Source organism: Mercenaria mercenaria, chromosome 8 (genome assembly GCF_021730395.1).
Source record: "Mercenaria mercenaria strain notata chromosome 8, MADL_Memer_1, whole genome shotgun sequence".
Lineage (NCBI taxonomy): Eukaryota > Metazoa > Mollusca > Bivalvia > Venerida > Veneridae > Mercenaria > Mercenaria mercenaria.
Window position 1 is genome coordinate 57,845,320 of NC_069368.1, and position 17,314 is coordinate 57,862,633.

At 33.5% G+C, this 17,314-nt stretch overlaps 1 protein-coding gene across 5 annotated transcripts in view; it reads right to left on the reverse strand.

Annotated features, from left to right (window-relative positions):
- Window positions 1-7,638: 7,638 nt before the first annotated feature.
- LOC123566289 (zwei Ig domain protein zig-8-like) overlaps window positions 7,639-17,314 on the reverse strand; it is a 74,852-nt gene continuing 65,176 nt past the window's right edge. For 3 of the 5 annotated variants that reach the window (XM_045360243.2, XM_045360241.2, XM_045360242.2), the window contains exons 5-8: window positions 14,173-14,196; window positions 12,342-12,641; window positions 11,649-11,678; window positions 7,639-10,504 (exon numbers count right to left, since the gene is read on the reverse strand). In XM_045360243.2, the coding sequence (XP_045216178.1) occupies window positions 10,383-10,504; window positions 11,649-11,678; window positions 12,342-12,641; window positions 14,173-14,196 (476 nt within the window). In that variant the 3' untranslated portion in view covers window positions 7,639-10,382. The remainder of the gene's footprint in view (window positions 10,505-11,648; window positions 11,679-12,341; window positions 12,642-14,172; window positions 14,197-17,314) is intronic. The other 2 variants (XR_008372071.1, XM_045360244.2) reach the window with 2 other exon arrangements.

The window sequence follows — 17,314 nt, forward strand, 5'->3', positions numbered from 1 at the left end:
ATTTCTTGAACAAAAGTTATGAAACAACAAAAACATTAACAGTAGTTAATTAATTAATATTAATATTCAGTACACTGTCAGGTTTCTGCTACATATTCAACACATTGTTAAGTTCGTTTGTAAAAAGTACTTGAAGATTTCTAAGAAGGCCAGATTTTGATGGTAAGTGTGTTGATGAACTTCGAATGCATTAAATGAATCGCTTGTCCTTTGTATATCACGTCAGCAATGTTTTTAGTGTTTTTGCATTAATTGCACGATCAGATGACCGGCGAAATCTCGATAACAAATAACGCGAAATTCATTTTAACGTTCCTGTCCTTTTGATGAAATAAGGATATAGACTTCATAAATTTTCTTTTCATATATGTACGACATCCATTATTTATGAAATTAATGTTTTATATAAATCCAGATGGTCTAAAGAACATACTCTTTTTGAACAACTACTTTGATGGTCACCTGTTATTTTTACCCTGATTTTCTCTGAAGTGTTTGGTCTGGAGATAACCATATCTTATCAGTGACTTTTTAGGTTAAAATTATTTAGTACCTGGATCTTCAGTTAACTTGATACTAATTTATTTCAGTCCGACTGTAATTAAAGTCTGAAACTCATTTGAATCACTCTCGAATCCGCTTTCCAATGACCTATGAATAGGCATGACCGGTGTAATGAAGTATTTCGACCCCCATAGAATAACGACCCCCGGTCATTATTTTATAGAAAATGTGACTCCTTTCCTGTAAAATATTGACTCCCCTTATAAAAAACTGACTCCCTTTGAAAACTCTATAGAATAACGACCCCCCGGTCATTATTCTATAGAAAAACTGACCCATCCAAATAAAATACTGACTCCCTAAAGATGACTCCCTTCGAATCTCATAGAATAACGACCCCGGTTATTATTCTATAGAAAAAGTGACTCATTCCATGTAAAATACTCACTGCCGAAATAACTACATTCGAACTCTCATACAATATCGATTCCCGGACATTATTCTATTTAAAAAAGTTACTCTTTCCGTGTAAAACACCGGCTCCTAAAAAGACTTTCGAAGATAATATCTATTAAAAAGTGATCCCCACCAAACCTAATGGACAACTTTACTAGATCTACAATTCTATACCCACCATTGCCAATAGTTAACATTTTGATTGTACTACTACTACTGGTGCCGCTACTTCTATTGCTATTACTACATGTACTTCTTCTTCTACTACTACTACTACTACTACTTCTACTGCTACTACTACAACTGCTACTACTGATACTACTGTATGTGCTTCCACTAATACGTCTTGTACATCTACCTCTTCTTCTCCTGCTGCTGTTGTTGCTGTCACTTATTCCTCTGCTTCTGCTGCTGCTGCTGCTGCTGCTGCTACAGTAACTGCAGCTGCCACTACCACTGCCACTACTACTACTACTACTACTACTACTACTACTACTACTACTACTTTCTATTGTTGCCGCTACCGTACTTTACTGCCACTGCTAAGTATTGCAACTTCTATTAATACTAAGTTCTATGCTAGCAGTTTCTTGTGCAGTTTTCTTCTGAAGAATTACTTCATACCGAAGTTTGCAGGGATTATTGACACTGGTGTGTTTTGTGAACGTATTGTGAATTGTTATTTTCCTGAAAAAAATGTATACACCAAGATACAGCGTCTAGAAATAGAATTCCCTTTTCCCGTTGCGGAATGTTCTGATTTCTGTGTCAAGTGATGGTATCTGGGGCTAATGGTCAAACGGAAAGACGGACGGACGGACGGACAAGGGCAAATCTATATGCCCCCCTCCCCCGAGTGGGGCATAAAATGCAGCAATTAGGCCTTAGATACATGAGTTATCACTAAATTTGACCAAATGACCGGGGGTCGTTTTTTTATGGGAGTCAATATTCTTCGTGAGGTTCAGTTTACTTCACGTGGGGGAGTCATAGTACTATGATCTGGAGGTCATAATACTATGACCGGGGGTCACTTTTTCTATAGAATAATGACCGGGGGTCATTATTTTATGGGGGTCGAAATACTTCATTACACCGGCAACCACTGAGCGCAACTTCCGGGATGAGCGGTCTACACCTTAACCACTAGACTTCCGTATAGGTGACTGTACTGATTAAGAATAATTAGGCAATTTCTTCAAATTCAAATTCAGTATTTCATCCATTAAAATTAAGTAACCAAACTCATCAATTTTAAATAAATAAAAATAATCTTTTTCTATCGAAGCTTGATTTGATGAGCACTAAAACGATTTGAAGAAATTTTTGTTTTCTTTTGTTCATCTTTACCCGGAATGATGTATAAAAAAGTGTTTTGCCTCACACAGATCCAATGTGGTCTCCCACAGTATTCTCCTCTTTACATGATTTTACTTTGTCCTGTGTCTTGTGTGACTGCAAGTCCTTTTCACATCATTGAATAGGGTGTAATTACAGTACGGCTGAGATCTGTGAATTTAGCTATAGGATATTTGTCCCTGTTTTGGAAAGATTTTATGATTTCTGGAATGTTATCAAGGAATAATACAGCATATTACAACAAGTCGCCGTCTTTTGAATTGATATCTAACACACATTGGCATATCTTTGAGTTATGATCATGGAACATTGTATTACATAACCGTCTCACCTAATTTAGAACAAATGCAAAAAATAATCATTTTGTTGCAGGTGTAAGACTACCGTGTCTCCGTTATGACTTCAAACTGTTATATTCGTTTCTATATCATTTCAGGCGAAGTTCACAAATTTATGTATAGAATAAACAATATATGTATAGCGTCTTCAGTAAGTTACCATAATTTGAGCTAAAGAAATTATTGTATTATATCACGCAATGTATGCTAAACTTAATCAGTTGATGAATACCTTGAAAATCATATATGAGATAATTATTTTGGAAAAACGCTCATACAGATAACAGATCGCAATTTGAGTGAAAATCATTAACTTTGAAATAAAACATCGTGACACTATCAACCTCTGTTTTCTACAAACGCCAGACAAGTATTTTTTTCTGGCAATACAACACGCCGATTTTTGTTTTCCTTGCATTTCCAATCACGGTTTTACTTATTAGCGGTTTTAGTTGTTTGTATTTGTAAATGTAACTGTGTAATATCAATACTGTGAATTCGTAATTTAGAATTAAAAAAAACCCTTCATTTAATCAAATACATCATTTTACAACTTGCAGTTCTGTTAGCAGATGACTGTATGAGTAATAACGCATTAGCATACAGCAGCTGTTTCCACGACCGAAGTGTGTGCATACAGATAGAGATTAAAAGTTTGGTATATCAATCGAAGCAGGTTTTGAAACACATGGTCGTTTACGAGTATTTTGTGCTAATTAGCAGTAACACATTCTGAACATTTCAGATGTATCATTTATTGCGTGAGCTAGTATTTGGGTCAACACAGCTCGTGATAGAACTGTTAGAATAATGGTTTGCAAAACTTTACCAGATACTTAAAGATTAAAATACCTAGCTACCTACCTATATAAATATAATATGATGATATGATAGATTTTATACGAAATAAATCACCACCACAATATACCAGACCAATTACGGTAAAGCGCTTAGCATTTCAAGCGAACGCGCAAATTCCACAGCAACTCCACTAACTTCGTTGCTACTTTATATACACTACCGTATTGTACTACACATTCATACTGGTTCAACATTTGCATATATAGTCAAATCTCTGTCTTCATGTCTCACAAATCAACAGTGATATTTTAGTCTTTTTTACTGATTGGGACCAGAGAAGCTATATTTTCCCTCTCTGAAAGTTCACTGAATCTCGATGATACACTAAATATAATAGAGATAGTTTGCGTTAAGGGATATAATTAAATTCAGAACAGTTTAAGATCCGCTAGGATACAAGTTCGCATTATAAGTTATTATACAAAAAGAGGAAATCACGCGCAAATTCACAGCAAGTCCACTAACGCAATAAGATTAGTTTCGTTGCTGCTTTATATACACTCCCGAATAGTACTTCACATTCGTACTGGTACACCATTGACATAGTTATATAGTCAAATCTCTGTTTTCATGTCTCACAAATCAGCAGTGACATGTTAGTCTTTGTAATTGAATGGGACCAGAGAAGCTATATATTTTCTCTCTCTGAATGTTAACTAGAACTTGAGGATACACTAAATATATAGCGATAGTTTAAAGAGATATAATTAAATTCAGAAGAGTTGACTTTCCCATACGCGAGATCCGCTAGGATACAAGTTCGCATTATGAATTATTATATAAGTAGAGATAATTTATATAAAACGGGGCAGTTACCACAATCGGAATGTTCAAATTGATTGCGTTTTATTATTGTCCATTTAAGTAAAAGCCACTCTCCGAACTATATTTTACAAGTTGACGAACAGCAGAATTGTTTTTCAATTGCTTCGTCTATAAGTTACATTTTCTTGATTGGCGTTCTACTTTACCATTTGCATATGACCTTCAGGTTATTTTCAGAGTACTTTTATAACTGATTTTTCGATCAAGACCTTCCAGTAATATACCCTTGAGATGTCAGTGTGTTTCCACGTCTTTACAAATCGCTCCTTATATTGAAGAAGACAAAGTTGATGGCTAAGCACCAAGGATTATCCAAATAAGTTTTCAAAACTTATTAGTGCAAGTAATACATCACAACTTCAATTTATCTTAACACAGTGATCCTGTTTGACAGGAATGAAAAGTCTAGCAATTCATATCATGTCATCGGAATAGAAACTCGTCCGGAGGTTTTCGAGATTATTGCATTATTTTCATTTGATAAGGTTTAGATCGATTGTTTTAATCATCAACTGACTGCATTTATTCTGCACATAGGTAAGTAATAACTCTCTACGTATAATAAACAACTGGATCATCAAAGGCAAACTCGAATTATATTGTGGGAATAGTCCTTATAAGGAACGATTAAAATCGAAAAGTCACGGTACTGCAAGGTTGTCATCTCTTAAAAAAGATTTTGAAGGTTCGACCATAAAGACATGTTAAAAGCAGAAACTTCGCACAATTGTGAAACGACGAACCGGAAATGGGAACTCCATAAGCCGTTCATAATATTAAATCAATTTTAAGATAGTATTTCCATCCTTTTAATATATTTAGTTGTATGTTTTCAAAAAAAGTTCTTCTGGTGATTGAATGCATGTTCTGTCATTTTCACTTTGTTAATTGGTGCTCAGTAGCTTATTTCACAAGTTTAAGAACTTACGAAACAACGGTGCTTAATATTTAGGGATGTTTTAAATGCGCCAATGACATACTCGGTGTCTATTAGCGTAAATGATTATCTAGTAAAGAACATATTCCGAACGGGTACAGTAAAACCTGTCTTAAGCAGCCAGCCTAAGGAGTGGGAAAAACTGGCTGCTTACAGCAAGTGGCTGCTTTATGCAGGTAATTTATAGAATGAATGACCATTTTGGGAAATGAGACACTGGCTGCTTGAGACGGGCTGACTGCTTAATAGCGGTGACCGCTAAAGCAGGTTCTACTGTATATAAGTACTGTACGTCTCTTTGCAAGTATGTTTGAGAGTGTAAACAAACTTCTAGAGGTGATATATTAAGATTCCATCTGTGAATGTAACTGAATGACTTGTTGAAAAATGTATCAATTACTATCTAATAGATAAAAAGTGCTTGGTGCTTAAACATTTTTTTTTGCAATGGAGTCAATTATCATTGTTAACTATTGCTTGGTTATATTGATCCCAGCAAAGAAATAAAAAATCAGTTAGATAGCATATTTATACTATACTCTACAGGTATACGGAGTAAAGTTTACTTGTATGATGTTCATTGTTTGTGAAAACCTTCGTCACACATGCACAACAATGTATCAGACTAAACATTGGCAAACATAGAATCCTATTAAGGATAAAATACAGAATGTTTCTGATAAAAATAAGTTTGTTTTATTATGAACATGATTTGTGTGAAATGCATTCGTAATGTCATATCCCTTAATATATTAGATGGTTCATATCTCTGTATATCTGTTTTATTCTTAGTCATGCGCATATTGAACCGGTTTATACTCCCCAGACGTATTTCTGTTTTAACTGTTTAAAGTACTGCTGTGTTCCTAAATACGTTTCATTCCTGTTTGACTGTGTCTAAACGGAATATACTTAGATATTAGTACTAGACTGACAAGCAATGACAAAAAAACCCGAATGTATCCAATGGCAATATTGGTTAGAAAATAGGAAAACATGTCAGTAAATAGCATATTTTGATAAAACAAAATGCCTTTCAATATTATACATACCAAAATTTATGACAAGAGGGATGATTTTAATTTTAGTATTGTAAATTTTCCCCATTTGGATGGGGATGTACCTCAGGCTACATCTTATGGGGTATATATTTCTCAATTAATTCGGTTTGCCAGAGCGTGTTGTCATGTCAAGCATTTCAATGAACGTAATCAATATATTACAAGTAAACTTCTTCAGCAAGGCTACCGTTATTACAAATTGCGTAAATATTTTACTAAATTTTATTATCGTAATTCTAAATTTAGTTTTAAAATTCAATAGTAATTTAAAGACACTTCTGCGAGAAGGTATTTCTAAACCCGTTTTTTTTTATGGGGATGTGGTTTACAAACTTCGTAAGATCTTGGGTCATGGTAATTTTCCAAATGTATTTGAAAAGATTATCAAACGTTTTATTAAAAGAGGTTACGACCCAACTGTTTTGAGACATACCGCATGTTTAGTGTTCAACCCGTTTACAGTTGGACACTACGCTTCCCTCTTTGATTGCGTCTGACGGAAGAGGGGGGTGGACTCTATGATGAGCAGTTTTTAAATCCTAACAGGACTGAACTGTTTTGATATTTGTCTTCTGGCCTGTTTCGTCGGGCCCTTAAGGGTGTTTCTCTTGTTGCTCTGTCTTCTGAAAAGGCATTGAGTACATACGTTTTTGGTTCTTAAGGTTTGCTTTTTATATATTTATACACGAGCATTTTTGTGTTTTACATGCCATGCCTTTTTGTTTCCATTACGTGTGTTAGAGATTCACCTGGAGGGGATTACTTTTATTTACACTGTCCCATGTCTTTGGAACACGGTGGGGGTAAGAGTGAGGTTGGGTGCGCACCATAAACCGGTTTAAGCTCCCCAGTGGTGTTTTTGCCACTGACCGTTCCAAGGCGGTGCCCCTAACTGTGTTCCTTTGTTTGTTCGTTTTGTCCTTGTGTGTTGGCTTTGTGTGCGCGCGTGTGTGTATGCTTATTGTTCGTCTTGTCCTTATGTGTTGGCTTTGAGTGAGTGTGTGTGTGTGTGGGTGGGTGTGTGTTGTTCGTTTTGTCCTGATGTGTAAGCTTTGAGTGTGTGTGTGGTGCACGCGTTTGCGTGCTGGGGGGTTCGTTTTGAGGAGGCTGCGCTTTTGGTGCGTGGCACTCCCTGTTTGATATTTTTCTTTGTTTTTAGATCAAAACACAATGTAGCTGCTTGTCAACCTTTACCAATGTAGATTGGAACGGTTATCTTTACACTCAGTTTTCTTGAAACGAAGCATTTTTCTCATGCAAAAGGCATAAGCCAAAAAGGTCATAACAACACTTCTTGCATAAACATTTATCTTTATTAACATGATAACAAATATGAAACAAAATGTCTCAATCAAATAAATAGTAGTGTAAATTGTAGGCGGTGTTTCAGTTATAAGACTCCCTAAATACAGAAAGATTCACGATTTAGTAGACGTATGACTATCAAAATCAAGAGTAACGAGTAAGGTCAGTACAGCATATAGATGTTCTGAGGACTAACAATTCAAAGAGTTGTGCGAAAGTGCAAGAATAACTATATAGTTTATTCAGCATGAATAAATTGTAATGGTCTTCTCATCTTCTTATAATATGCATATGGATTACATCAGTGCATTTTTACCTTGCAGAAAAGGCATGGTCATATTCAAGAATGCCAATTTTATACCAGCTACAACATTGTTCGTAAAAATAGATAAATCAGTCTGAATGGTCCGAGGTGTAGAGATAATACAACAAGAGCATGAACCTATAATAATGTGAAAACATGTCTCTGGTAAGTGGACCTACGTATATATGGTAATTTATATTTGATTTTAACTGCCCGTATGCGAAGAAACAAATTTCATATTGTATATACACTGTAACAACTGAAACTGCATCCGTACAATTCTTTTCTTCATAGCTCAGTGTTCAGTTTCAATTCATCGAATCTACTAATGATATATAGCTAACACGAATTTTCTACTCAAAAAAGAATGCAAGACAAATGTTTACATTTAAATACAGGAGTAGACATTAGTAAAAACAAAGAACGATAGTAGACATTTATGAAAAGGTCATTATAATTTTCATTATCCTGTTACTTGCAGTATTTTCGACCTGATATCAGGGTGCCGTATATCTTTCTTGATATACTGTCAGTTGACACGTGACCAGTGATATACGGTCAGTTGATCATGTGACCTTATGATCGATATTGTTGTCATAAGAAATTTTGCATTGAAACCATCACCGTTGTGTTGGAAATGTCCGAACTAAGAAAATGAGTGGTCAAATAATGAGTTTTTATTCAAAAACGAAGAAGTTATTGCGATTTTGTCGGTGATTACGTCATTATATAAGTGACGTCATTACGAATATGACGTCATTAAAACGGTTGTCGTACACTTATTTTTGTAAAATAAATTGCCAAATATCGGAAAATGAAGTAATGACAAGATAAATAGAATAATAGGTTAGTGCCTAAGATGGAGAAAGTTTATCTGGCTCGGCTCCGGACGTTATCAAAGTTCGCCTTCGGCCCACCCGATAACCTCCTCCACCTCGCCAGATAAACTTTCTCATCTACGGCACAAACCTATTATTCTCTATATCGTTTTGCACAGACTCAATACCATATTCTGATATCTGTGTTGAATACTTTGTACCACGTGGTTTGTAAAATGCGTTTGAAACAGATTAAGGATAATATTACACAGATGCCTTTTAATCAAAAGCACTTGCAATCTTTTACTGGATTTATTCTATCAAGGTCCATTCAGCGATATATGCATTTATTCTTAGACTCAACATTTTTAGACACTATCATCGTCGCAGTACTGAGTACTGCTGTAAAACCAGAATACCGCGTTCTTTCTTTTACTTACTTGTCAACTAACAGAAATTCAGTTTGAAGGAGTTGTTTCCATACTGAAAACAAATACTAGCCTTTGAAAGTAGCTTCGTACGTTTTTGCTTTTCAGTCACAACCAAGTTTATCCACAACATATGTATCTACACAACATTAAGGCACAATATTTCAATATGTGAAATATGCCGTTATATTTTTCATAGAGAATTAAACCATGTAATGTTCGAAAGCTGCATTTTTTTAATTTGTTATAGAAGTGATACCATTTAATGAGTAAAATGACATGGGAAGTTTTTCATACCCGATTAAGTGATGCCGTTTTTCAAAATGATTATGGTGCGTATTTTTCCAATATTTTGGGATTGAATTTTGCTTATAGTAAATACTAAATGTGGGCTGTAGAGTTTCGACATTAAAACATTACTAACGCATTCGTTATGATGACATAAAACTGCATCTAAATTGGAAGTTTCAATTATTAAGAATGCAATCTCGTACATGTACATCAGAATTTTGAAATTAATTTCAATAATATTATATATAATTAATGCCATCTGTTGTTTTAATACTCAATGACAAATGAATACAATTCAACGTAAGGAGTATTAAAATACTAAACTGGAATAAACTCGACTGATCCTAACTGATGAAGTCTAGAAAGTTCCCTTGTACACAAATGTTTGAAAGTTTTGCAACTCTCTATACAACATACTGCACATAAACTATGAAAGAGAGCCATAGTACGTTTCCATCATTCCGATCATTAGTCTCAACCGGCTCCAAATTATCAACAACACTATCACTTTAAAATCACAGTTTCAGCAATAGAAGTAAATTCATCTTCAAAACCGTCAACCATCTCTCTGTACTCCAAACGCTCGTTATATTTGCATGTCAAAGCAGACGAGCTTTTATCGACACAGAGGTCTGTGCACAACACAGTTTCAGCGCAGACTCATAATTCAAGATAAATCTTCAATTTAAACGAGAGCACTTTCACTTTAAGGTCGCCATACACATCTGTTATACAACATTCTTATTCCTAGGAATAACATTATGATCTGCAGAGATCTGCTTCTCCAATGAATTGTTTTCTTGTCAAATATAAATACCATCTTGTTGCTCTATAATTAGTTTCACATTATGGTATACCTGCCTGATTACCTACTTAAAAATACAACATATAGATTTCAAGTTAATGCGGTCAACATGAATACATTTATTAAAGTAAATGTCAATGATATATCAGCCATTGCCGCTTTGCTTTTACCCGTGTCTTCCGTTTTCATCATTCCACTTTCTTCACCCGGAGCTGAAAATATAAAATTCATTTGTAAACACCAGGTAAAATCATTTCGAAACATCATTTAAACCTTAAAAAGTATTTTACATATCAGTTTAAACTATTCATTAACCCACACACATACATTGCTATATGGTTTCAGAGCGATGGATCAGCATTTGTTCTCATCACATACCTGTCCACGTTGTTAACATTGATTCAATTCATCCAATCATGCATGCTTTTGTTTATTTACTTTGTTATTTCTGTATATCGAAAGCAATATATCAGTGCAGCATTTCCTCATAGAACACTCGTCTCACCCGTGTGAACTCACTGAGTATATTCAATCATAATGTCCTTTGGTACCACGGAGTTCATTCAATAATTATGTATAATAAAATTTAGTTGGTGCAAGGAACATTTCATTACCTTTCCTGAACAGGCTCAAACCAAACACTGAGTGTGCTATTTATTTTCTAGATAGCTCCATATGCATATTATGCTTTTCATTACTAGTCTCTTAAATATGCATCTTTACAGCTCATTTCGTCTTTTATGCAATGTTGGAATGATAGTTAACAAATACTTTACAAAGATATTTCGGTAGCACAGAAATCAACCAAAAGAGAATATATTACTTTGTACATGTGTCATCATTCCCTGTACAAATTGCTAGAAACGCAAATCTCACCATGGTTAAACAAACCATTGGCATACAGACTAGAATTTAAAAAGGCGTCAGACCATTTATATTATCTTAAGGGAAGTAGACGGGCATCCTTGAAATCAAATAATTGATGAATTGATGTTGGTTACAACAAAAGGAATAATAAATGGTTGGTATAACTATAATAGCCACAGGAACATGCCGGTGTCTATTTCTGGATTGAATTATAAATAAAAATGTTAATGCCATGCAATCTTCGATGTCTTTGAACTTTTATTTTCTACTTTCAATTTTGCCATATTGACGCGCGAATGGTTAGAGTAGATTAATACAGTTGTTATAGAAATTCTTAAGACGTTTGAAGCGGTTTACCAATACATCTCTAGGTGGTGAATTTGATGTGTGCGACAATGTTGTTGAAAAGACAAATTAGAAAAAAATGACAAACTTTAGGTGAGTTACCTGTGGGATGAAAGTATTCTTACATTAAAGCATATTACATACCTCGTATCTTTATTCCAGTTTCTTTATCTGCTGAAATTATAAATAAATGAAAGATGTATATATAGATATACATACATATATTATCGTAGTTTTGCATCATTATTTCATATTCACTAATTGACATTAAATTGACTAATTTGTTTGTGAATTGTAAATTAAATATGGAAAATAAAAAAAATTAAACAGTGAATTTTCTTTACATAAGCTATGAGCCTTAATATCGTCGAAAATGATAGTGCACACATCAAAAACACTCTCTCAAAAGTATTGTATTTTATTTTGATGCGTAACTTAACTTGAATCAAGGAAATATTGAAAATTTATGTATAAAGCTTATGAAATTCAAAGTTATTATTATAATTGCAAAACTGTTTACATACTTTCTTATATTGTCTATTGATATATGTGATACACATCTGTATTTTAAGTCAAATGTGTTGGTATGGAAACCGACAAGTACTTGAGAAAGTGCAAGTTTTACTTGTACTTTTAGGTGTTTTCAATAATCTGACTTTATTCTGTTTTGCAAGATCTGCAGTTACATGTGCATGAAATAACAAATAAATGCATGAAGCGAAAGAACGCGGTGTTTCCTAATCATATTCAATGCGATATTTTTTTTCACCATATAGAAAATAAGAAGCTAAGAACCAATTGATTATAAGTCTTGGACATCTTGAAACATTTACTTACCATTTAAGATATGTACATTCATACTGTTAACGTTTAAATCAGAACTTCGACACACATAGTTTCCCTGGTCTTCCATTGTACTGAGGTGTATAATTAATTCACTTATATAAGAACGTCCAGGAAGAGGTCGATGTTTCACTATTTCTATTCGTCCATACCAATGAGGATGCGATGTATGAATTCTGTTTCCGTTGAAAAACCAGTCCACGTCTTCCGGTGCTCTGTCAACACCTGTTGCATTACACACTAAATGTATGTCATTGTATTGGTTTACATACTGCGTACCCGTAATGGTTAATTCTGAAATGGAAACGCCACCGATATACATACAATTTGATTTTATTACTCTCATGTTCTGCAATATATAACGCTGCTGCCAATTAGAGTCTTCTTTAGTTAGCTGAGATCAACGATTAAAGGAATTTACGCTCCAGCTACATTCAGACAGTTCGACATCAACGGTACTGGAGGTTTATGTGTTGCAATGCATGAATAATACAGTGCAATAAATACAAAAATATCTATAAATCTACCTAATTGAACGTTTTATCAATACACAGCAACGATAGTATTTGTTATACATCAGTGTCAGGTAGTAATTTATGTGCATGCAAAGTAATGGAGTTTATTGTCATTCGATATTCAGCAACTCAGTTTAAATATTTTATGTATTCGAGAGAAATTCTTATAACGACATGATATTGACATTATTTTTATATTGTACGTTCGCTCTTGCTTTTATTTTAGAGTTGCAACACAGGTTCGTTACCCCTTAAAGTGTATGTGTTAAATTCATTCTAAAATACCTTATATGTTTGTCTTTGTTTAAACAGTGACGTCTATTGTTACTTATCGGAACCTTTTGAACCTCATACCGATGTGCTTGTGTCTAGAAGCGTTTACATGTTTGTCATATGAGAAACGTATGCCCTGAATGTTACAAATCTAGCTGCTGTTAGACTTTCTTCGGATAATTAAATCCAAAAATTATGTGTATTATGAAGTTAATCAAGATAGGCATACTGTACTTAATTAAAATATCATAGAGGTATGAAAGAGCCAGTACGGAATTAATGCAATGATTACATTATTAACATCTTTTCTAACTTTTCACCTTCTTTTTGGTTGTTATTTCTGTCAAATGATGACTTATTTCAATCAAAATTGGGCAATCTTTTCAATAATCATTCAATTTAAGTAAACATAACAACAATAACAAACAAACAAAATTCATATTATACTCGTCACATTGCGATTAAGGTAAACCTAAGATCACATAAGTGTAAGCTTTAGCTGCTACATGGAAAAGTAGTGAATGATTAAACAACATTGTGGCCACAGGTCACACTAAAATCACAAAAAGCTAAATGGCGCCATAATTGGGACATGTGAAATATATCGCAGGTTTATATTTATACGTTATCAGATCTGTATCACAAGCCTCAAATGCCGAGTGGTTAAAGCCAGATACTTCTAACCACTTGCCCCTGACCGACGTGGGTTCGAGGCTCACTTTGGACGTATAATTCTCTATGTTAGTAAAGAATATGGCTGGCTCACAGAAGGTTGGTGGTTCTACTCAGTTGGCCGCCCGTGAAGACAAAATGCCTGGAGGGGCACCTTGAGCCTTGCACAATTGGATCTCGTTCAAATTTTAAATTTGTTATTAACAAAATATTTACATAAACATGTGAGAAACTTGTAATGTAAAATATAATATTAAATTGAAGTATCCATCTAAGCTTTCACTGTTTGATCTTAAAAGAAGAATTCTTTGACAAAACTGTTCATAACATAATATCTTCTAACAGACGAGGAAAAATATACTTACGTGGTTTTCTTACTGCTGGACTTTCTGAAGAAAATAATAAGACACATAGTTACTAGACTAAGTAATCAGTTATGTTTGATAGTCATTACAAAACCTGAACTGCATATTTGTAAACTGTTTTTGTGAAATCGATCGGTATCAGAATGTTCGTAGAATAAAACATGTTTAGCAGAGATGCGGAAAATAATAACTTAACTGCCAGAACAACTGAACTTCACCTGTTTAGAAACAATACGGAATCACATGAAACAATCATAGAGCAGTGCAAGTTCAAAAGCGTACGGAAAAACAGTTAAATATTTATGAAAAAGGGACAAAATGACTACAGAAAGCATCAAAATCGAATTTGTCGTTGAATATTTTTGCACGTTTGATTGAACTTAAACAAATAGTATGTCTGTTGTGCAATCGACGCTTTGAACAATTCAGTTTATTGAGCACTTTGGATAGTGAAAGCAACAGTCCACTGCATTTACTAATATTGAAATAATGTATTTACTTTATCGGGTTTAGAAACAAATTTTGTTTACTATTATGATACATGAACCGACTCAATGGTGGTTTGGCAAAAATGTTTGCGACCGCTATAGGTTCGAGACCATTATAAAATATTAAGATAGACTTGTTTTCCTTTCGCGTGTTAATTTTTTTTCTTCAAACTCCATTTTATACAAAGATTTCTATGTTGTATATTTCTTTCAGTGTAGTACATACTTTACGTATCATTTACATTATGATAATATTTTAAAATTTAATTTCTTTGTTTTATTTCATTTTTATAAAAATCAAATAAGTCAATAAAGTTGATGTTCGATTTTTACGTGCTACGCTATGATGAAATGAAATATGTTAGAGATCTTTTGAATTGTATTCAAGGAATTGCTTTAAGTATAATACAAACATTACGCATAATTTATGTGTCAACCATTTTAAAATAATATCCAATTCAATTTTATTTATAAATAAAAAATTAAAACTAAATCGATGAAAATGAATGTTTAGTTATGTACTAGCTATGACAAAATGAAATCTTTAAGAGATCTTTTGGAAGCATACACCGCCACGAAACAAAACAATTTCAGACGCGTTTCAACCGAATCTGTTCTTGGTGGTTCGCGCCCCCTAGCGGCGTCTTCAATGGAAATCTATAATCTAATATCTAAAACTAAATTGAGGGATTGAACGTTTTAAAAATATACACACCGAGACTAGGTACACGGCGAAATTTAACGGCCGCCTCATTACACTTAAAGACTGCATTTGTTATAGTTAACAACACATTTAAAGACATGAATGCTAAGGAACATAAAAAAAAACCCTAGAAAAGAAGAAAAATAAAGAAACCGGAAAGTGAAATCCTTGATGCAAAAAAACCTTGTACATTTGTCAATGTGCTTAATTGTGCAGACATATACTTTGTATTAAAAACGAAGGTCTGTGAAATACATATTGCTCAACATGATGCACCAGTTTTATGATAATATTTTGTGCTTTCCATTAAAAGGTATAAGAACGATTTCATATCTGCATTGTGCAAGAATGTTTCTCTAGTATCTATTTGAGTTTAAAGATTAGTTAGACCCATTTTGGTAGTTTAAATAGTAACGAGCTATCTACCTATGGCTTACCCAAACCTACTGTTTCATAATTTACATAAATAAACCTCTGCCTATGGCTTTCCAACCGTGTATATTAATTCTGCTTCAATATTCTTGTTTTGTATATTCTCTAAATGAATTCTTAAAATCTACTTAAAATTTTAGCGGCAGGTTTTACCCTTTGAAATTAAAATTTAACCGTTCGTTTTATATGTATTTTATGTTTCATGCTGATCAGTTCTTCCTTCTAAATATTATATTGTAAAAACGATTTTGGAAGCGTATAGCACGAAATAAATAAAGCGTAGAGTCCATGACAGAAAATACGTCATACACGATGTTTTAACACCAAAGGGCAGTCTTATAATTGCATAGAAGTTTGCTGAATTGTCCATATTTCTGTCGGTCGTATTGAAAAGGCTCAGGTACACCAAGGGAAAAACCAAAACAAAGACCACCGACGTGTTCTATTAAAGTAATATGTATTTAAACAAACTATTAGGCACAACGATGATAACACTGACATCAGTCATTGGGACTTTATTTATTAGTCTCAATGGATTTTCAGTCACTGTGTTTTAACAACAATGATAAATTGCTATAATTGATAACAATATTTAAATTAAACCTCTAGCAAAAACATATCAATCTGTTTTAGAGTTCAAGGGTTTTTCAATATCTGTTACAAAGCCGAATGTTTTAATAATTAATTTTTAATAAGTATATTCGTAGCGATAGAAAGCAACACATGAGGTTGTTTAATTGTTTTACCAGCAAGAGTAAACCAGCAATTAAAAAACTAAATATTCGTTTCATCTTTTTTAAATTTCATCTGTTTAATTCTATAATCAATGTTGTCAGTTCTGTTTGTTTAACAAGAAAATACTTCATTGTATTAGTACTCGCAGCTGGTTCCACGTAATAAATAAATACTTGGAATACTTATAGGTCTTGCTTTCATGGTAAATGAGCATCACTGTTATTTTAAAATGGCATTGTAATCAACTCAAGGTTTGCCGTATGTTCAGCCTAATACAGTCACTAGCTATTACCAAGCTATTCTTAAAGTATATATAGACTCTCTTATTATTTCATCATTTTGCGATGTTTTTAACAAATACGTGTCAAAATTACACTGCATTTACATTCTTACCTAAATATGTAACGGTGCCGTAAAATATATTTCGTGGTAAATTAAAGATTAACACCAGAAAACATTACAATTTATAGACATCTCAAATAATGTGAATGCTAGTATTATACTACATTGTAATGCACGGGACTGGAATGTCCGATAAATGGTATATTAATTGTAATAACGTAGAAAATAACAAAAAGTTGGACAGCAAAGTTACATTAATTTTATATTAGAATAATCCTTAACCTGCATGAGTTTTGCACATTCTGTAGAAAAGGAAAACTTAAATAATAAACTTGACAGTTTTCAAATAAAGTTGTTAGAGATATTTCAACATTGATCAGATTTTACTTAAAGTTACCGGTATTTGATTTAAAGTTTATGCACGAATGTCTCCTGTCATAAA